Source organism: Cryptotermes secundus, unplaced genomic scaffold (assembly GCF_002891405.2).
Source record: "Cryptotermes secundus unplaced genomic scaffold, Csec_1.0 scaffold1777, whole genome shotgun sequence".
In the NCBI taxonomy this organism is placed as follows: domain Eukaryota; kingdom Metazoa; phylum Arthropoda; class Insecta; order Blattodea; family Kalotermitidae; genus Cryptotermes; species Cryptotermes secundus.
This window is the reverse complement of record NW_019724777.1, coordinates 261,789-282,848: the sequence shown is the minus strand read 5'-3', so window position 1 is coordinate 282,848 and position 21,060 is coordinate 261,789. Positions and strand designations below refer to the sequence as shown.

Genomic DNA, 21,060 nt, shown 5'->3' with positions numbered 1-21,060 from the left:
TGCTTCCATTGAAGATATAAAGGGGGTTCATATTATAAGGTAAGGTTATAAAACCACCTTTTAAGATCATTTTAGTGAAAGTTTCATGTTCCTATCTCATAGAATTTAAGAACAATGATGAATAAATAATTTTCGAGCAAAATTTAAATGGCCGGCTGAATATATTACCGCAGGAGCCGCGGCCGCGGAATTTAAATGACCACGTCAAAGGGTTAATAGCTTACACTCTCGGTGGCTGAAACGTTTATATTCTGTTAGTTTTCCAAGCTCTGTTAATATCCACCTCATCATCTAAGTTTTCCAGAGATGCAAAATTAAATGGTGGTTACGACGACAAATATGTAGAAGAGTCAGTAAACTCAAAATTGCTTGGTTTACAGATTGACAGTCACTTAAATTGGTAAACTTATATTGATAATTGCTTTCTAAGTTACCTCTCATGTCATGGTTATAATTCTCTTTAAGGATGCCAGGTCAAACACTGGAGCTTAGGGTGCTGAGACAGGTTGAATGGCACACGGGACTTGTGAAGTCTGGAAGGACGGGAAAGTGCAGAACCTGATGTGAGACAAACAAGCTTCACAGCACCAATCACTTTATTATTCACTGTATGGTGTACACACACACGCGCACGCATGCCCCCCCCCCCCTCTCAAGTAATGCATAAAGTAATGCTGACCATAACTCATTTTCCTTTGATTTCTAGATTGACTGACTAAGTAATTGCCTCACTGTTGAATGCTTGCATCTTTACTTCTGTTAATCACCTGCTTTGTGATCAAAATGAATGATATGTCTTTTGATTAATTCCCCCCTAAGTTATTACTGAACAAAACGTTTGTCACTAATTTCAGCACCCACTTTAAGAATTACTGTGAAGCAGGTACCATTGAACAATGCATGAGTATTGTCTTTCCAATCAGTTGTCAACTGGGGGTCTCCTGAGTGTGTTTCCCTTCTGCCATAGCAACCAGGGCATTTTAGATCTCACCCCATTACCAAGAAGCTGTACAGTGCTTGGCGATCTGTTATGGAGGCCTTGCACTAGACATAGAACTAATTTTTAGTGCATACACTGATACATGTGTGCAGGTGTTTAGTCCCAGCTACTTAGAGTACTTGACCTTCACTCTAAGTAGCTGGGACTGGATATCTGCAAAACTCGTTATGCCACAAATCTAACCCTTCCAGTTATCTTCACAACAAATCTAAAGCTTTTACCTGGAGGTATACTTTATAGCAAGGTAGAGTATTGGCACTTTGGAGTATCTTTCTGTGAGAATAGCACCCTGAATATATTGGAGGCTGGTCCCACAATGCCAATGGGTTAACAACATCTCTCTGTATTAAGTAAGAATGTGGATGGAATGATTATATGATATGAGCTAAGGATCTCTTGAATTTGAAGCCTCTCAAGTGAAGAAATCACAAGAATTGTTTATTCTTGTACTAAAGCCAGAATGTTACACAGAACATCTATTCTGCAGCCAGACTGGTGGTAGGAGACATCAGTTGATCCATTGCTACAGTTGCTGCAGTCAGACTGCCGGTGGAAGGCGCTGGTTGATCCACTCATACAGCTGCTTCAGTTCCTTCTCTTTCATTTCGTGGAGTGCATTTGAAATAGAGTGGAACTCCCCATCCACTCCTAGTTGCTTGAGTCGTTTGAACGTATGCTCACCCCACTCATAGGGGACCAGGGTGTCTCTGTTACCATGACACATGAACAAGGGTGGCATAGTGATGACTTCTTGTGGTATGCTTCCAAGACTCTGTAACAGGCACAAGATCTGTAACCTAGAGAATGCAATAAGTGCAAAAGGAAGTTACATTTTCTCAATTTCACAGTCATGTCCTCTCTAACTAATATTAGTGTTTCTTTACAATGGCACAAACTTAAAATTCATAAGTTTGGCACTGGGGCAGGCATCATGGCATGTGTAATCCACCCATACTGGTGTGCAGAAATCTGTTATATTGCCTCACCTGGTACACAGATGAAGTGTGACTAAGGAAAGATGAAAGGGCAAAAACTCCTGCAACGTTTGGCATCAGTCGGAACCCAATGTGCATCGCAAGAGCTCCACCCATTGAGAATCCACCTGTCATGTAATGTACATACTTGTATAGTTACTGGCTCTTAATAAGTAAAAACTCAAACTCTTGCAGTCAGGCTATCTTACCAACTATTATGTGACTCTCAGGGATGCCAGCATTCACTATTTCCTGCTGAATGAAGTTTACAACATCCTTTGCTGTGCACTCTAGGGTATCTGTGTGCTCTGGTGCATCAGGGGAGATGCTGATACGATCAAACCAGACATGGCTCAGCTGGAAATGCATGGTGACCTGTACTTAGTTTATGTGGATAAGCAAGCCTCAGAGCGTACAACTTCATTCCATGAGAATTTCTGAGGTGAGAACAGCACAGAATAATACAGTTCTCAACCAGTGATTTGTTATTCAAGTTCATGGAAGTAAACTGTTAGGTTACACACAAATAGTGCATGAAAAAGCTTGTTTTTAGAGTTTCAGGTTGTGTGTCGTGGCTTCATGTTTTAGACACAGGAAACATAGCTTGGTTACAAGTGTGTACAGCAGTTTTATGAATCGTTTTTCTCCCCTTGTAACCACATTAACTTATAGAGGATTATGTTCAAAATTTCAAATTTTGTATTAAATGTTCCTTATTGAACTTTAAATATTTACCAGAAGTTTATGGCCTTATTTTTGTATGTTTACATGCACTGATTACATTGCCACAAACTAAGGATGGTGTTCAAACTTAGACTCTGCCCATCCTAAGCACATTTTGTCTGGGTATAAATTATTTCCATTTTAATATTATGTTCCCAATGATATTTACATTCTCACCTCCCCATTCAGTGGTGTATACGGACGCTGTGGAGCTGTAGGAAAGAGAATTTTCAAGTGTGGGAATTGAAAGTCTTTCCTAAGCAAGAACTTGAGCCACTCGCATGCCCCCTTACCAGTGTCTCCTGCAACAAAGCATCGGTATATCTGCATACTTTCTGCAATCAGCTTTACTTCATAAAATTGATATGGAGGTGATATCACTGTTGGCTGCAATGTTACCACAAACTTTTATTAGTAGAACCCTGCAGCAGGGTGGGGGGAGGGGCAAACTCCTGGAAAACTGTCGCATGAAAAGGAAAGAAAAAAAAAACAGCATAGGGAAATTAGTTTTGATGATGGAAGGTGAAGGAGAATGACTCAGAATTGTGTCCAGTGGTGGGAGTTCATACTAGGCATTTTTGAACCTTATCCTAGCCAACAGCTTCTTAGACCATCATGCCTTCTGAGATTTCAGTGCCCAAACAACATGACAGTGAGTTCCTCATATAACATCCTAAATTGCACATTTCCTGACTTAACATTGTTCTGTCAAAGAGACCTAAACTGTCATACTTCTTGTTTAGTGTCTCCTGGACTTTAGTGCCTTCAAAATTAAATGTAATGGTTGTTTATGAACTGAATAAATAACAAGCATCACTAAAATGTATTCATCAAATTTCATCATGAACCTCATTTATATTTATTGTTCTCAGATATTTAAATTTTGAAATGAATTCAAATGATCCATTATGACTTAAACAGTGTTCATGAAATTATAAACGTGTCGTGATCCATCACGATAGCTGGCCATGAAACCATCACTTTTATCTATTATTGAAGAATACTAATATTGCACGTGGGCTCAAGAATGACATTATCACATTGAGAAATTTGACATCTTTCATCAAAATATCAGTTTTAAGCTCCTATGATAAACTGACCTAACCTGTATCCTACTACACCCAAAATGGTCATCATCTCCATAACCAGTGCCCCAAGCACCTATCCTATACACACTAATATTTCAAGTACCAATTCTCATGTTGAAGAGGAATAGTGGCTGGCTACAGACTGGATGACCAACGAATTGGGAGTTTGAGTCCCAGTAGGGTCAAGAATTTTTTCTCCATGTTGCCCAGACTGGTTCTGGGGTCTACCCAGCCTCCTATCCAATGGATACTGGGGATAGAGAGACCAGGGCATGAAGCTGACCACTCACCTATAACTAATGCTGAGGTCAAGAAAATGTGGACCTATACATCCACTCCCCCATATGCCTCCATGGTGTAGTGCTTAATTAAGCACAGGGAAAGTGTCACCTTTTTTACCTTACCAATTCTCACATCACTCAAACACTGTTAGTCGTTAAGGTTTTGATGACAATATATTACTGCATTTCTGAGCATTTAATGGTCAAAGTTGCTTGCCCTCTACCTAGGTACCTCTCAGGCTGGAAGGTCGCCCCCTTCTCAACTGTTAGATTCCTGTTTCAACCTATGCCTTATTTTGAATGTGCAGAATACTATCACTATAATAATAGGGCTATTTAATGATGGATTCTGAAACTGTTCATGATGACTCTTCAGTCCACTTTGTATGTCCACAAATATAAACATAACAGAAATAAAGGATGATTTGCTATTTCAGTTGGTAATAAATGATTTTATTTCTTGTGAAATTATAAACGTGCTAATTTTATACAATGCTTCAGCAAAAACAATCATAACTGAAATCGTTAAGGTTATAGAAGTTGTAATAGTATCAAAAGCAGAATTCGTAACGAAAACAAATACACTGATATTTGGTTATGCAAATTGTAACACTGATATTTCTCTTGCAGGTCTCAGAAATTAAACAACCGTATTCGGTTCCTAGATCACGAGAAATTTCTTTTTTAATTGTTAATGGCAAGCTGATCCGTAGATAACAGTGTCATATGTTTGTAATCAAAAGCTGGTTGTTTCGCGTTTCTTCAATGTTAAATTCGTTGGTATTATTACCAGAGCCATGGAAAAATATAACTGCTCCACTGGGCTGCTTGCTTGTTGGATTTACGATTCCTAAGGGAAATAACTTTAAACTCATGACTAGAAGTATTAGACTTTCTCACCCACAGACACCAAACATATTTCACACGTAAGCCACGTGATTATGTTAGTCGATGTCGTCGATGTTGGTAACACAGCTGAGGGAATAGGAAGTAGTAAGTCTGCTCAGTCAGTGCTGACCGTGCTGACATCTTGTGGGTGAGGATATAATCTAGCAGTTTGCGCGGTACAATTTAGGGAAGTGAAATTGGTAATAACCAAGTCCCTAATTTCAAGCTTGTGTTAGATAAAATTGGTTATTTAATGTAAATGTATGTAGTTTATAATTACTATCTGCATTAGTTTAACTATATATTAATAGCTACAAAGATAATATTGCATTGGCTTCCCAACAATCAACTTATTTTTGTAAACGTGTTTCAAGGCAAGGTTTATTTCGATTTCAATGACGGCAGTCGAATGCGATAAAGTTAGGTTGCAGTTAAGCTTCTGTTAGCAGTAGAACGTAACTGACTCTACTAAATATGGTGCTTATGTTTAATCGTACAGTTGACTTCTGTTGGCTCATCTGCACTTGGCTCCCATAGAATTATACTCCTATTGTTTTCTAAAAGTACTAAAAATGGCTTCACAGAAGGTTGTAAATTCCTCCTTGTTTTTACGTTGAGTTAACAAGTAGACTGCAGTTTACAAAGTACTATAATATATTGTTAGGGGTTTGTGAAAGAAAGTATTTGGCTTATGCAACTGACAGCAGTCAGGACACGAACTTAGGCTCCATTACTTTGCTGAACAACATACCATATGCTCGTACATGTGAATGTTACCTAACCCACAACTGTAGTGGAACTGAGAAATGTAGTGATTTTCTTAAGTATATATATATATATATATAGTATAGGCATACTTGCAACTGTTCCCATGACATCTGGCTTGTAGTTGGATTGTTGCAGTTTGCCCATCATGGTGGCAGGTGTTTCTGTGGAGCTGAACTCATCTGAAGATGAGGGTGTTGTCGTAAAGAGGCGGTCTTTAAGGCAAAAGATTATGGTGGAGAGTGATGATGAGGCAGCCACAGATGCAGATATTCTAAAGATGTGCAACTCCATTAGCAGCACTGAACTTGATAAAGAACCATCCAGAGATGATCTCAGAAGTGATTCAAGAGATCTCATGGAGGAGGCAGTGCATGGTGAAGTAGACACCAAGAAGAAAAAGAAAAAATGGAAAATTTTGCTTGACAGCGATTGCAGCTTGGATGAAGAGACTCCCAGTGGTCTTTTGTCTGTGGCAAAGAATGCAGAGGGATCAGATGATGAGTCCCCTGGAGACAGTATGGGGCATGGTCCTCTGTTGCACTTCAGTCTTTTGAAAGAGGGTGACTTGTATGATGCAGATGGGTCTGAGGATGAGGCAGCCCCCAAACAGAAGTCCACTGGAAAGTCCAAACCCAAGGGCAGATCTCTGTCTGAGAGGAAGACCAAGGTGAGTGGGCCTCATGTTGGGGCCTTGGGTGACAAGGAAGCTATTTCTTGTTCACTGTCATGATTATCATCATCAGCTGCAGGGTTTGGGCCCTTTGACCTATTCTGATCTTCAGATTAGACAAATTGATCCGTCTCTTTGGTGGCTGACCTGTCTCTTGGTCAGGATTCAAACATTTGCTGCTATTTTGTAGGGTAGAGCAGTATGTTGTATTTCTGCCTAGACTTTAGTTCAGGAGGCAGCTGGCATGACTCCATCAGTGCATGTGAATGCTGGGATACTTGACACTGATCATTTCTACATTTTGTCTGACACAGCATAATTTTTATAACTGAAATGGTGGCAAGAATCACTCAACCATTACATAGTTTCCAGCAGGTGTTGAGTACATTTTGCAGTACAGTTTGTTTGGACCTCTCCTTATTGTAGTGGAAGTGTGATGTTCATCAGTTCAGTTTGCTGCTAGTTGTGGAGCAATTGATAACATGCAAGCCTGTCGGGTGGAGGTGAGAGGATAGATAACTAGTTTTGCTTGGTTATGTAATCATTTTGTGAAATCTGAAGGACATGTCTGGGCATGATTAAGAGTTGAATGTGTTCCTTCTTTGTTCTAATGCAGTCAAAAGCAGTACAGCAGATCCACAGTGAGACGCAGCGCTTGGTGCGGGAGTCACGTGTGTCTCTACCCTATCACAAACCTCGCCAGCGCAGTCTTACAGAATTCCTACAGCGTCGCAATGCTTCAACTCCGAGTGCTATGTCACTTAAGGTGTCTACAAAAGATCTTGGCCAAGTCTGGTGAGTTTTGTGATAGCACTGCTAGATGGAATGCTGAGTCATTGTGGTAGACCAAGTGACCTCTTTTGTGTGTTGCAGGAAGAAGCTTGAAGAGAGGGAGAGAGATGCCAAGGAGTTCTATAAGTCCGATTCGGATGACAGTGATGACACTGTATATTTAAATGGACCCAGTATTAATGGCAGTTGTGATGCTGACATGTGCTGCAGTGTTCCTCCCACTGTACACAACAATACTCCTGTTAGTGATGCCAGTATTCCCAACAGAGATATGAACATTTGTGATAGTGAAATATGTGTTGCTGATATTAGTGGAACTACGGAAGTTGGTATCAGGGCTAGTAACCATGAAATGACAATTCCTGACAGCCACACGAAAGTTGGTATACCTGGCAGAAGTGCAAGTATATGCACCGAAGAAAGTGATGCTGACGTCCGTGTTCCCTGCAGTGAGACGAAGAGTCTCTCCAGCATACTGATAGCAAATGATAACTACAAGTTAGAGTCAGAACAGAGTCTTATGGCAGAGGATAGCTTTGACTTGTGTCTGCATTACAGTGAGTCGCAGGATGTCACTCAGTCTGCTCCGCATGATGAGAGCAATGCCATGGAAGCGGGAAACACAGAGGAGTTGACTCTTCACTACTCAGAAACACAGGACAGTGAACCTTCAGAAGAGCTGCAAAAGCAGAAGACGACTGCTTGGCAGGAGAATATGCCACTTCCCTCTCCACACAGTGAAGGTGTTGATGACACTGCAAAAGCAATACTGCAAAGTCTAGCTCGGAGAAGTCTGCCTGGGATGGGTGACATCACAAAGCTGCAGCCACGGCTCAGCGCAGCTCCCAATGGCGTCATAGAACTGGACGAAGAGGAGCCTGGTCCTGCAGGAGTGGTGAAACTGGTGCAGCGCTTTATGAAGCACTCTGCGGTGAAGCGGCCTCTACAGAAGAAACACACTGTTGAAGTAGGGTATGTCCCTTGATCATTGTATCTGTCTGCCACACAGGTGGGTCATGTCCCTCACAACCCTTGTTTGAAATAAAGCAAGAGAAGGTAAAATTTAATGTGTGCAGTAGCTCTTCACTGGCCGGTATGACAGCTCATTCCAGGGATCAACATAGGACTGAGTTCTGGAAATTATAGTTGAAGTATTATTTTTTTAATTATGGAACTTTAAAGTAGAAATTTTGGACCTCTATAAAATTATAGTTCTGATTTGATGGGATGACACCAGATATGCATTTCATTAGTTCCAATGCTGATTTGAGTGTGGCTTTGTAAATGTTTTGGCTGGGCAGACAGTGATTGTGGCATCTGACTATGCTGCAGAGTGATCAGTGCTGAGAAGGACATGGATGGCTTGGCAGAGGTGCACAAAGAAGTGGTGAAGGTTGTACTGGGGACAGAGGAGCCTGAGGATGACCCTGCAATGGCCAAGCCTGGGGAAAAACTTCAGCAACTGAAGGAGCAGCTCCAGCAGCAGATAGCACAGCGCAGGGCAGAGGAGTGGGGGAGGCGTCTACGTGAGCAGCAACTTGACAATGAGGAGGAAGGTGAGAACTTGGCCAGCACCCTTTGTTCACCACAACTGATGTTTCACCATGTCAAGCCCAGACCTACTAATTGTAGTGGATGTACAGAACTAGCACAGGTTGAACATAAAGACACTTGACATCAGGTCATCGTCATTTACACAAACTGCAATTATCTCCCATTTCCTATTTGTAACAAGCATCGAAACTTATGAACTGGCCTTACATGCATTGTTCTCTCGTGAGGCTGGGCTACTGTCATTTTGGATCTCATGTGTTCAGCCCTGTTGAATGTCATCTTGAGATCTCTGTCAGCAAATGAATGCAGCTTATTGCTGCTGTGAGGTTGCTGGCAGGAAAAATGAAGGGGACATCCAGTAGATTATTATTGGTCAGACAGAGTACAAGGGCTATTGTAACTCTATTCTAATTTTAGGAGGAGGTGGGGGACAGTGCACTGGCGAGTTTCAGAAATAAAATCAAACTAGCTCCAAACACATTGCACATTTTTATTGAAAACCATAGCAGTTCCCCCGAATTTGTAATTCCCATCTCTGCTGTGGCATTAATACAGCAGAGTTCACACAATTGGCTACAGGACATTTCAAGTCTTTCCAGTCAGCTATCTGCTATGATACATTGCTTGGCGTTAGCTTCCAGGAAAGGAGATTCTGTCCACACTGAAGAGCCTTTGTCCGTGACGGCTAGCGACTGATCTGGCACTTCACTTCTGGCCTTCTCCAGGACAGTCATTCTTGATTTTGGGCCCCACAGGACCCATGAGCATGTTTTTGTGACCCACAACTCTGAGTACATCCTGAGACTGCTCCGACTTTGTCGATCAGTTGGGGAAATTGTTGCTGGCCCATGCCACCGAATGCAGAACACTGCCTCCAACAGTTCTGTATTGTTGTGTGTGTATTTGTTGCCTTGGAAACGTTGTAATGTACTGTTGCCTGGCAGGGGATGTTTTTACAGTGTTTCTCTGACTTCACTATTCTGGCTTTTAGGCAACATGTCATAATATATTATCCAGTCATAATGATAAAATAGGTAAAAATTGTGTTTAAGTTCTATTCGTAAAAGGATCTTGTGTTTTTTGTTGTATCTTCTGATTAATACATTTCTAATTGCTGCTTTTTAAAGATATGGGTGTCCTGTTGGATCCATGTGGTGTAAGTGTGTGTGTGCAATCCAACACACACATGAGCACAGCACTCATCCTCTTGTTGTTCAAAGTGACTGGTCCACTGTACCCCTGATCACTGACTTTAACTGCCTGTTTCAGAACACTTGTCGAAGTGTGAGGATGTGCAGGATGAACTGCAGGTGCAGCTGACAGATGCAGAGACAGAGAGTGAGGAAGAGGAAGAGGAAGACATAGTGCTTAAGGAGAAGAAAAGGGTGAAAAATGCTTTCTTGGATGATGAGGCAGAGGTATCTGATGATGATGATGATGATGATAATGATGATGGTGATGAGGACGATGAAGAGGATGTGGCACATGGCAAGCCTCAGAGAACTGATCCAAGGGAGAAGAGCACATCCAGAGAGCGTGAGACAGATGTGCCTGGTGATGGCAGTGAAGGAGATGAGACATCATCAGCTGGTGAGCAGGGAATTCATAATGACGCTTTCAAGGGAATATGGAACAGTGTTCAGTACATAACAAATGTCTCATAAGTAATTTATTATTAGTCATTAAACCTGCATGACTCCACTGTATTTGTTTCTTCTTTGGCTAGTTGAGATATTGCATATTGCTAAAGCCCCTGCTCCTTTTTGTCATTCGGGAGTTTCTGATTGAGAAAAGCAGCACCTCTCAAGCTGAGCTGTTACTTTTGGGATACTTCATATATGTCTTGAGCAAGTAAATAATACATTCAATTTAGAAAAGTGGAACATGTTTTCTTACAGGGTGTAGTTTCTGAAGACTGTGCTCCATTCATGTACAAGTAGTTCAGTCATGGACCTGGTATGTCAATCCTGGACCAAATTCCAAACCCTGGTGACTTCTGTCTTTCAAAACATTTGTGCAGTGCATTGTTTTGGTATCGTTTATTGTAATCGCGTTTCTTGAAAAGTTTGGATTTTATGCTATCCTTCAGTTCAAGACTCTGCTGATGTTATTGAATGTAGCAAAATTATTCTGAGTTGATACTGTAGATATGCTTTGACACAATCCTGTTCTAGAGGTGAATACAGTTTCCTTTTGAAATGCCAGTTTTTGTTTCCTTAGATACACCCAAAAAATGTGGTTTTGTAAGCAGAATTACTGTTGCTGTGTTCACGTGGTGACATATGTGCTGGAGAAGGGCTGTGCCTGAACCGGAGAATCTCCACCAGAGAGCTTGTCCAAATGAAATTAATTTTTAATTCTGTTCGATCATTTTTGTACATAGTTTCTTTTGAATGATTTGATGTGCTGCATAAGTTAATAGTTTCACCAGAAAGAAAGTCTACACAGTTTCATTCTGTGGAAAAGGAATGTTTGATGTTTCTATTGATTTTCCAGATTGAATAAACTGCTCTACAAATGTTTTTCATTGCATGATGTCCTAGTACTTTCCTTTGGCTGCAGTAACTTCAGCCTTGAGTTGTCAGTTTCCCTTCTTGTTCTGCAGGTAACTGATAGCACTTAGCACTTGATGCTGGCCTTGTCCCATATCCCTGCTTATTTCTTTAATTCGTTGTGAGTGTCTGCTGATTTCGGTATTTGCTACTACTTTTCAGTTTGTCTGTACAGGTCATGGTCATGTGTCTGTGCAGCAGCTGTTCCCAGGTACACAGTCTTTGCTTTTGTATTGTGTTCAGTCTACCTGTTATCTTTCATATTTTTAATATCTTGAAGAATAATGTGTTATTATTCAGTATATACCACATAGAAAACAGTCTTGAATACAAAGACCAGCCAGTTAATGCTGTTTAGGGAAATCATTTCTACTTATTATGAGAATTGTACAAAACATGTAAATACCTGGTGTGGGCAGATTACAGGTTTTTTTGGTGTTAATACAAGTGGTACATATTGCAACAACTATGCTTTGAGGGGATTAATTCTAAAACTTTTTGTTGTAGTCTTGAAATAAACTGATTGGTGTTGGTGTTCCACTGCCCAGTTTGACTCGGATTTGATGTCAGCAAAAATTGAATTAAAAAAAAGGCTGTGAGATGTATTTGAGCTCCTTGTGTCGGATGTCTCTGGTCTGAGCACAATGTGTGAATAGATCAGCTTTATAACAATCTTGTGATTTTGCTTATACTTCAATTATTAGACAGCAGGTTTGACATCCTGCATTAAAATTAAAAAAGTGTTGATCTAACAAGCTGTGCACAGTTCCATATTAGAATTGTGAACTTCTTTTGAGACAAAAGATAGAAGTTAATATGGGCTTCTTGTATAGTGAGGGTTATTGTTTCCTAGCAAATTTTAGTTCATAGTTCGTACCATTCTCACCAAAATGCATTGAGTGGTCTTCAAGCTGAAACATGGGGATCAGCAAACACATCCATTGTCTGTGGTACTGTGGTCCCATAATCATCATTCCTCTGTACTTAGGGGCAGTCCATTTAGGAACTTTATGTTGGCACCAAGAACCATTGCTATGCACTTGATAGCAGCTGTTAGGTTTGCAACACTGCTTTGTTTGCTCAGCAGGCATGGAGATGGAGCTGACTGCCTCACCAATGAAGACAAAACTGGAAAGAGCCAAAACGTTTGACATGTTTGTATCTCAGGGGGATGACAGTGAGTACATTGGTGAAGTATTTGTGAGAGAAGGAAGGTTCCCAAGTGGCACACACATACACACACACACATCACTGGTAACAAGACATGAAGGTGATTCACATTTTCCCCCATACAACAATACGCACTACAAATGCTGTAACGTAACTCAGAGGTAGCAGCCATAGAATTTTGTAGTAAAGTCACATGTTTCACATAAACATTGAAATGAATTAAATCAGAAATGTAATAGAGGATGTCAAAAAATAAATCTGAAAATGTACTTATCCCATTAAAAAACTCAGATNTTCTTCATAGTCACCGCCGTGAAAGCCTCAAATCTTACATGATATTCATCTGTCTGTCACTAAGTGCAATGACCATGATTGACAGGTGGGATCACACCAGACTTGCCATAACTGCACTGACATACACAAGTGTGATGCTTTTGCTTAATAAATTATTTGAGCTTAGACACATTAGTCTGAATATGCTGGGCTGCAGGCTGGACCACTGAGATCAGGATTTATTTTCCAGAAGGAGCAAGAGAATTTCTTTCTTTGCCATGTCCAGGGTGCCTATACAGCTTCCTGTCCAGTGGGTATTGAGGTATCTTTCTCTGTTATAAAACAGCAGCTGCAAGGAGCTGACTGCTCACCTCCCTGTAGTGACAAGGTTAAAAATACATGGATCTACAGCTTTGCTCCTGTACATATCTTCATGGCATGATGCTTAGTAAATTAAGTACAGGGGCAACTTTGCCTTTGTCTTTGCCTTCTGTGCAAGTGTTCCCTCTCAGTGTTTAATTTTACAGTTAAAAGATGAACTGGCTTGAAGAATAAGAATCACTATAATAACCTTTACAGATTTACACTCTGTATACAATCCTGGTATTTTTTTTTAACAAATTTAGGTGTAACTTCCTCCTGAAGATGGTCTTATGAGGCTTGTAAACTTCATGTCAGAGGTCATCCCACTTCTGCTTTGGACTTCTGAATTTTCTGTCATCACAGATCCCTGTGTGGTGGCAGTGAACTTTGGAAGTGGAAGCCACACGATGCAGTGCATTTCGTGGGATGTAAAACATCGTAGTGGCTGTATGGAATATTTGTGCAGCATTCATTTCATAACAGTAACTGAAGAACTGGTACAGGTAAACATGGCTGCCTGTTCCATGTTAAATTGCTTTTACTATTTTAGGAGACTCAGATCTGGAGATGATCCTGCCATACCAGCCCCCTGGAGTGGTGAGAAGACAGGTCACGCCAATTATGGACCGCAGAAGACACATTCTGGACCTTATCTCGCCTGTTTCCAACCTGACGTCACTTAAAGACTCACCATCCACACAGGTGAGGTGTGTGACCTCTGTGAAACTATTCAGACTTCATCCTTCATGTGATTTATATTTAAACATTCTGTTTCAGTCCGAGGTACTCAGCAGCATGCCTGCTTGTGTGCCCAAGAAACTGTTTGATGAGCTTCAACCAACAAGCACGCAGGACATCGTGGAGGAGCTGATGGGACTCTGTTCTGGCCAGTTCACAGGTTTGTGTCACCAGCTTATACATTAGACATGTGTATGGACTGAGAAACGCACAGCAACTGGCTAATGTGTTAACTGCTACAGTGTGCTGTTTGGCCATGATGTTATCTTGCAGGAGACATGGATCCTAAGCTGGAGAGAAGTCAAACAGGCCTGGAGGATGAGCTGTTAGGTCTGTGCTCAGGGAAGTTCGTTTCTCAGCCCGTGAACCTGCGCAGCCTTGAGCAGGATGAAGCACAGTCTCAGCCCATTGAGAGCCCACTGAAGTGAGTGTACTCTCTCCCACACTTGTCTTGCACCAATACCACATCTCAGCATGTTTGATGGAGTCTAGAATGCGTGACTGATGACAGCAGAACAGACTTTGTTGAGCTTTCATATTTTGAGTTTGTATTGAATTGGGGGTAAAATGTCTTTTATTACAGAGAATAGACAATTACATTTCATTATTAAATGTAATTCAGTATATCAAAATATACTGCGAAGGAAGAAATGTAAGCTTTGGTTGCTATGTCATTTTTGAGGTAGTAATTGCCATATGATGCAATGTAGATGGCATGTTCCTCCAGCATGCTAATACCAATCTATCAAACTTCATAGTGCCACATCCTAGAAGGCCACAATCTTAATCCTGCCACAGGAATCTCAGATGTGTACAAATATGTTATAGATTGAACCTGTGCCCATTGTAATTTGTGTTCTTTCTGTCAGGTGTGGACTGAAGTTGCCGTCTACAGACGATGAAGAAGAGGAACTGGTGCAGACAAAAGCTCATAAGAAGCACAACAAATTGTATTTCTCAGGTGAAGGAAGGCCTGGCAGGTCTACTGTTATCTGTCCACTGTGTTTCCCTTGGATCCATTTTAATATTCTCTTCAATCTGCACCTCCAAAGTTGTGTCTTCATATTAATTTTTCTGGCCAATAAGACAAACACCATACCAAAATTGTCTTAAGACAGCATGTCTGTAAGCCAATCACACACACTGGTGTCGCTGACCTTCACATGTAGGTGGTGGGGCAAGATGTGCCACCGGGCACTGACAGTTTGTTTCATTTATAGAATCTTGAGTGGGTTCAGGCTTCTGTGACATCATGTGTGAGTTTCCAGTGTTACAGATTGGAGTTTCACAACTTTGTGTCATAACTTCAGGGGGGTTATTCCTCAGGTGATCCTGAGTGAAAAATATTGTATGAACGTGGATGTAGTTCTCTGTGGCTACATATCCTTGGCTAGGGAAAATTAATATTGCTTGAGTATGACAGACGCGTTTATTGTCACGAAAGAAGACACTGAATGCTTGTACATGATTTTACAAGCCTGGACATTCTTTTCTATAACAAATATTCAATATGTCTGCCTTCAGCTTCAGTCCACATTCTTGCCCATTTCACAACATAATGTGTAATGCGGCAAAGATATTTTTGATCATTAATGAGTGTGCCTGGATCAGAATCGCAACAAATTAAGTCTTCATATGTGTCCACCTTATGTTAATTAACAAGCTCTTTCTCCTACCCCCACACATGCTAGTCAGAGAGGTTGAGGTCTGATAATCATGGTGGCCACTTCTGCAGATCCTGTGACGAATTCAGTAACCAGAAAAGTGTTGATTCACGTACTGCTATTGTAATATGGATGTATGCAGACCTGCATTCTAGTGTGTGCTTGTGCAGTAACACCTGCACATTTCAGCTGACACTCCATTTTTTGCTATCCACAGTTCTTTAATTGTTGAGAATGGTATCCATCTTGGTACAGCATTTTTCACTCAAGATAACCTCAGGAACAACCTTCTGAAGTTATGTCATAACTGATGAAATTCTCTCTATAAATATCTGAGAATTAGAAGGGAATAATAATAATCATCAGCCACTGAGTTTCCACAAGGACAACTCCACTCTGTCCTTCTATAAATCCTCCCTCTTGTTTCTATGTCCACATTTCTTGCTATATCTTCCCTCGCTTGGCCTACTGCCAAATGATCCTTTATTTGATAACTTTTATTTTCTTATTCTCTTCATGAAACCATATTTTGTCCAAGCAAAGGGAATATGCTGCATCTTGGTGCCTTGTGTCATTCGTGTATGTGGAAATCTTGCACACGAATACCTCCGTCATAATCCCTTCTGTTACAGAATGGCAGGGATTGTACTTATTGAATTTGTATGCACTATATATAGACCCTATATAAAAACACTTGTATAGAATGTTCTTTGCTGAAAGTTCACAAAAACAAGTTTGTTGCTGTGACAGAAATGCCAGGTGTTGTGCATTGCTTGTGATGAACTGTTGCATAAGTGTGTGACTCTTTCCCAGATGAGTCAGATGTCGAGAGTGATACGACATCTGAGGCGCCAGATGTCAGCAAAGCTAACTTTGTGGAGTATGACTCAGAGGAGAATGAGGTGGATACCTCCAAGCTGCAGGGACAAGCAGTGGCAGAGTTCTTTGAGGATGAAGCTGAGCTGTCAGAATCAGAGTGGGAGAGCGCTGATGAAGATGAGCAGGGACTAGACACTCTGGAGTCTGAGGAAGGAGATGCTGAGAAACTGGACCAACGCAAAGTGAAGGAGCAGCTTGACAAAATATACATGTGAGTGTGTTGGGTGTGACTTGCATGGGTTGCTAAAGTACACAAGTGATATTTCTGTCTCCTGTTGCTTGTGTTCAGGCGCCGCCTACTGGATGAAGACCGTCGAGAGGTGCGTTTTCTGCAGGAGATGTTGCTGGAGGATGGTGAGCTGCACTCTGAAGGTGGTGGACGTGAACGCAAGTTCCACTGGAGGAACATCAGTAAGTGACTGAATTTTGTACATGGAGCCAATTTTTTTGCCTTTTCCACTGTCCCACAGACACAGAACAAGTGTGACCACATTTATTGCAACACGCACACACACTCTCCTTTAAAATGTATATTTTAATAACTGAAAATTATTTATGGAGAACATGCAGAACAATGTTGCATTCCTGCTGTTTGATATCTCTTCAGATAACACAGATGACAGGGACCTGCCCCGTCAGGATTCTGACAATGAGGGTTTGGAGGAAGTTGAGATGGAAGATGAGGAGCTATGGCGCCGTATGAGATATGAGCGTGAGATATTCCTTCAACAGCAGAAGGTATGTACCAACTTTATAAATGGTCAGGGTCTAGAAAACACAATATCACATCCCAGAAAATTTTCTTTTGTGCAGAAATATACCCTGTACAGTAAAACATTGCCATTTCATAGCAGAATCTACAGTACACATTCATACACACGTACACACACACACACACACGCACACATGATGCTTCCTATTTAGTAAGCTCCCTTTTATGGTGGTTACTTCAGTAAGTCAAAAAATATGAAGATAAGTGTGATGTACCTAAATCCTGTTTATAATATTCCCCACATAAGGTGTTCTGACTAATAAGGACAATTTAAAGGCATGTGAAACATTTTACTCATTTAATAAGTGTGTCAGGTTATGTTATATGCATGCTTAAGGCAGATATTCACATGACTCAACACCTTGCAAATGCTCAGTGAACGGTAAAAGTTGGTGGCTGTAGCAGTCACTTTCTGGCAAAGACGTGTCTAGTGTTAGTTCTATTACTCTTTTGCCTCCATCAAGCAGAATCTGGCTATGACACAGTTCTTGTATGTTACATTTTATGCAGTGAACATGTGTGTTGAAAGTTTTCTGACTTGCATATGATATTGTGAATATTGTATGTAAATATTGTAGTGGCAAGCACGGCTATGAGAATGAACATAATGTATTTATCAATTTCTGAGAAAACAGAATATTAAGAAGGTGGATCCTGGATCACATGTGATGTACACAGACATAACTGACCATCTCGGCATACCCATGCCAGTGCTAAATAATAGTAAAGTTGACAAGCAAAACCTTGNGTTCCTATCTCATAGAATTTAAGAACAATGATGAATAAATTATTTTCGAGCAAAATTTAAATGGCCGGCTGAATATATTACCGCAGGAGACGCAGCCGCGGAATTTAAATGACCGCATCAAAGGGTTAACGGGTTCCTTGGCATAATGCATGAAAAAGAAGACTCTATTTCATCAATGTGTAACTGCTCAGCTAGGTATAAACTTCTAAATGACAGACATTAAATGTTGCAGTTGACTCCAACTATTCAGAGAGAAGTTTGAAGACACAGACATAAAACAGCATAGTACTCACACCATGCAGTGCATGGATTGACTGGTGNCGACTTTATCTGCGCCAAGTCATCGTTACATATGCCTGTCTTGCAGTAAAGTTCCTGTGGCTCTGGGGATCGGTTTCTACGTCNAGGCCTCAGCTGCAGGAGCCCTGTTTCCTTCTGTTCTGAGTGAATATGATTTGAATAGTGTATTAAATTCTGATAACTGTGGGTTATTCATCAACTTATTGTGTGTAGAAATGTTACCCTGTGCGCTTAATATATTGAAAGTGAATGTAAGGCAGGGCTGATTGTCATCAAAATATTAAGTTCTTTACATAAATTTAAAGTTGTGTTTTTTTCTTTTCAGTAAATGATTCACATTTTAAATTACAGCTGTTCATGCATCCAGTAACACTATTGTTTATGCCATTAATTTTATGCATGGGATTAAATTAATTTTATAAACATTTTAAGATGTTTTCCCATTTACAAAGTTTATTGTTTGGTTCACTGGATAATTTTGGAGGGGTAGGAACCAAGACTGAGGACATGTCAGATGCAGGAGACAGAGCACTGAGGTTGTCTGCTTTCCATCACTGAAATTCATAGGAGCTGTCTCTGGTTAGTTCAACTGTAATTAAGCCACGAACTTTTCCAGTTTGAACAGAGCAGTATGAAACTTGCTTCCAGATGAAGTCAAGTTCACAGGCAGATGATATACTGGATGATGATTCAGACAGTCAACTGCTCAAACTAGGGTGGGCTGCCCTCAAGAAAGCCAATTCACAGGACCCAGCAGAACAAACACCATCCATCAGACGGACCATGTCGGACCCTGTGGTGTCACCTGACCCCAAGCGTGCATTCCAGCTGGTGGTGAGTCTTATGTTGAATTTTGATAGGGGGAGATCACAGCCACATTGTCCTATGGGCGCAAACAGGAACCACTGATCGAGATTGTGGTTGTCCTGCGATGTGTGTCGTGACATGCTGAGACACTGTTGCAATAAATTCTTAATGAAGTCAAATCAAATTTGCGGACATTTTCTGCAGCGATTGGCAATGTCAGTGTTGAGTTAAAAACCAGGATTTCTGACGTAATCATCGGGGTAAATGTAATTGACCATACATCACTGATATATGTTTGTACATGGTCTGACAATATATTTTGTGAAGTCATTGTGGTAGAAGTGCTACATATCTCCTTGCTAAATATCACTGTGGTCACCTTCAGGGTACTACCCTTGGGAAGCTATGTACCAATGCCACCACCTAGTCCACCCTTCAAAACAATTTTGGAACTGGTTATGTTGAATGGCCTTCAGAGTTCCTGATGTCATCAATGTCAATATTTCCTTTATCTTCGGAAACAGAAAGAAGTCACTGGGGATAGATAAATTGAATAGGGGTATTCCAGCAGAGTTATTTCTTTACTAGATAAAAACTGCCTCACAGACAATGCTCTAATTCAAGCTCTGACATTCTCACAGTGGCACACCCAAACAATAATAGAAGCCACTCAGAAAGAGATTGCTGTAGATCAACAGCAACAACACAGCTGGGATATGCTGATATGCCAACATCATCCAACCATACCAAGGTTTTTGTCAACTATTGCCATGGCAAGCATACAATGGCGAATTCACGAACTTTTTTGTCAGACCTCGTGTTTGTGTGTGTCATGCGTGCGTGTGCATGGCGGTCTGTCAGACCAATACCTCATCCTATTGGCGTACTATGCAGCAGGAGGGCAGAGTCAAATTGTGTGGTCACCCATCTAATTCTTACCTGTCACCATGTCACTTAACCTGGTGTCCCTGTTGTCAATTATTATGTCATATTTTTAGCATTCTCTTCCCTGTGTAGCCTGATGTTTTGGCTAGAACCTCAGTCTGACCTTTGATATTCCACCTAACCTGAAAGTAACAGTTGATTGCCAACTGCGAGTTCGCGGTCAGTGATAAGAAACAGGCTGAAGGGCTGTGCCCGTACTATGGTGGACAGCATCCATTGTCTGGGGTATATTTGACATACTCAATATTTCAACAACTTCATCCACTTTCAAAATGAAACGTTATGTATATCAAATACACCTGACATAGTGGATATTCCCATCATAGCATGCCATTAGGAAGGTCAAGGAAAACCAGATGGGGTTGAAATTAAACAGGACACATCAGCTTTTGGTCTATGCTGATAATGTGAATCTACTGGGTGATAATATAGATACCATAAAGAAAAACACACAAACTTTAACTGACGCAAGTAAGGGAGTTGGTCTAGAAATAAACAGTGGCGGCTCGCAGCAAAAATTAGTGGGGGTGCTGCTCCAGAAAATTTGTAGCCTTTGTTTTAAAATTGTATAAAAGGAAACAAACATGTATAAAAAGAAAATTTATTCAGAAACTTGATAAAATCCTAAAAGAACAAAATCAAACATTTTTTTACTTACTGTAACCTAAATTGTTACTGTTCAAGCTTAATCTATTCATTTAAAAATGAAATCCATTCTTTTTAACCTTTATATTATACTCATCGATTGAAAGTCTGTATGCCTCACTAAGTTTCTACTTAATACTTACGGTTCCTAAAAGTGACAGTGAAACTACATTATTAGCGTGCTTCTTTGACTTCTCATGCTTTTCAGTTTTTTCTTTCATTTTGTGTATATTTCTAAAACCACTTTTGTCCATGTTACATCACCCCCAAACAGCAAACACGGGAAGCAAAACTGCATTTTTTACTTCACAGCTGCAAAGCCAACTGTTCCGTTTGTACCATTCAGAATTAAAGCTACAAATATATTTCTTGTTCTTGCTTATGCCTGGCTGAGATATTAGAATATCAGGTGTTAAACGACCTCTTTCTTAACTGCAACTTTCTCATGGAGAGACAGTTGTGAAAA

The 21,060-nt window shown here is 40.6% G+C and overlaps 2 protein-coding genes across 8 annotated transcripts in view; one reads left to right on the top strand and one right to left on the bottom strand.

Annotated features, from left to right (window-relative positions):
- Window positions 1-1,412: 1,412 nt before the first annotated feature.
- LOC111863077 (lysophospholipase-like protein 1) lies at window positions 1,413-5,027 on the bottom strand. The gene is made up of 5 exons (XM_023849063.2): window positions 4,857-5,027; window positions 2,875-2,999; window positions 2,184-2,331; window positions 1,987-2,102; window positions 1,413-1,772 (listed from the first exon to the last, which is right to left on the bottom strand). The coding sequence occupies exons 1-5, from the start codon at window positions 4,939-4,941 to the stop codon at window positions 1,539-1,541; spliced, it is 708 nt and encodes a 235-aa protein (XP_023704831.1). The 5' UTR covers window positions 4,942-5,027; the 3' UTR covers window positions 1,413-1,538.
- Window positions 2,349-21,060, top strand: part of LOC111863076 (claspin) — a 22,730-nt gene continuing 4,018 nt past the window's right edge. Inside the window, exons 1-15 of one of the 7 annotated variants that reach the window (XM_023849057.2) lie at window positions 2,349-2,416; window positions 5,844-6,389; window positions 7,009-7,187; window positions 7,266-8,156; window positions 8,517-8,740; window positions 10,008-10,328; window positions 12,375-12,467; window positions 13,647-13,798; window positions 13,874-13,994; window positions 14,108-14,258; window positions 14,704-14,795; window positions 16,312-16,588; window positions 16,667-16,788; window positions 16,985-17,115; window positions 18,846-19,031. In XM_023849057.2, the coding sequence (XP_023704825.1) occupies window positions 2,363-2,416; window positions 5,844-6,389; window positions 7,009-7,187; window positions 7,266-8,156; window positions 8,517-8,740; window positions 10,008-10,328; window positions 12,375-12,467; window positions 13,647-13,798; window positions 13,874-13,994; window positions 14,108-14,258; window positions 14,704-14,795; window positions 16,312-16,588; window positions 16,667-16,788; window positions 16,985-17,115; window positions 18,846-19,031 (3,540 nt within the window). In that variant the 5' untranslated portion in view covers window positions 2,349-2,362. Of the gene's footprint in view, window positions 2,417-5,035; window positions 5,216-5,843; window positions 6,390-7,008; window positions 7,188-7,265; window positions 8,157-8,516; window positions 8,741-10,007; window positions 10,329-12,374; window positions 12,468-13,646; window positions 13,799-13,873; window positions 13,995-14,107; window positions 14,259-14,703; window positions 14,796-16,311; window positions 16,589-16,666; window positions 16,789-16,984; window positions 17,116-18,845; window positions 19,032-21,060 lie in introns of those variants that run through there. The other 6 variants (XM_033750913.1, XM_033750917.1, XM_033750915.1 and 3 more) reach the window with 6 other exon arrangements.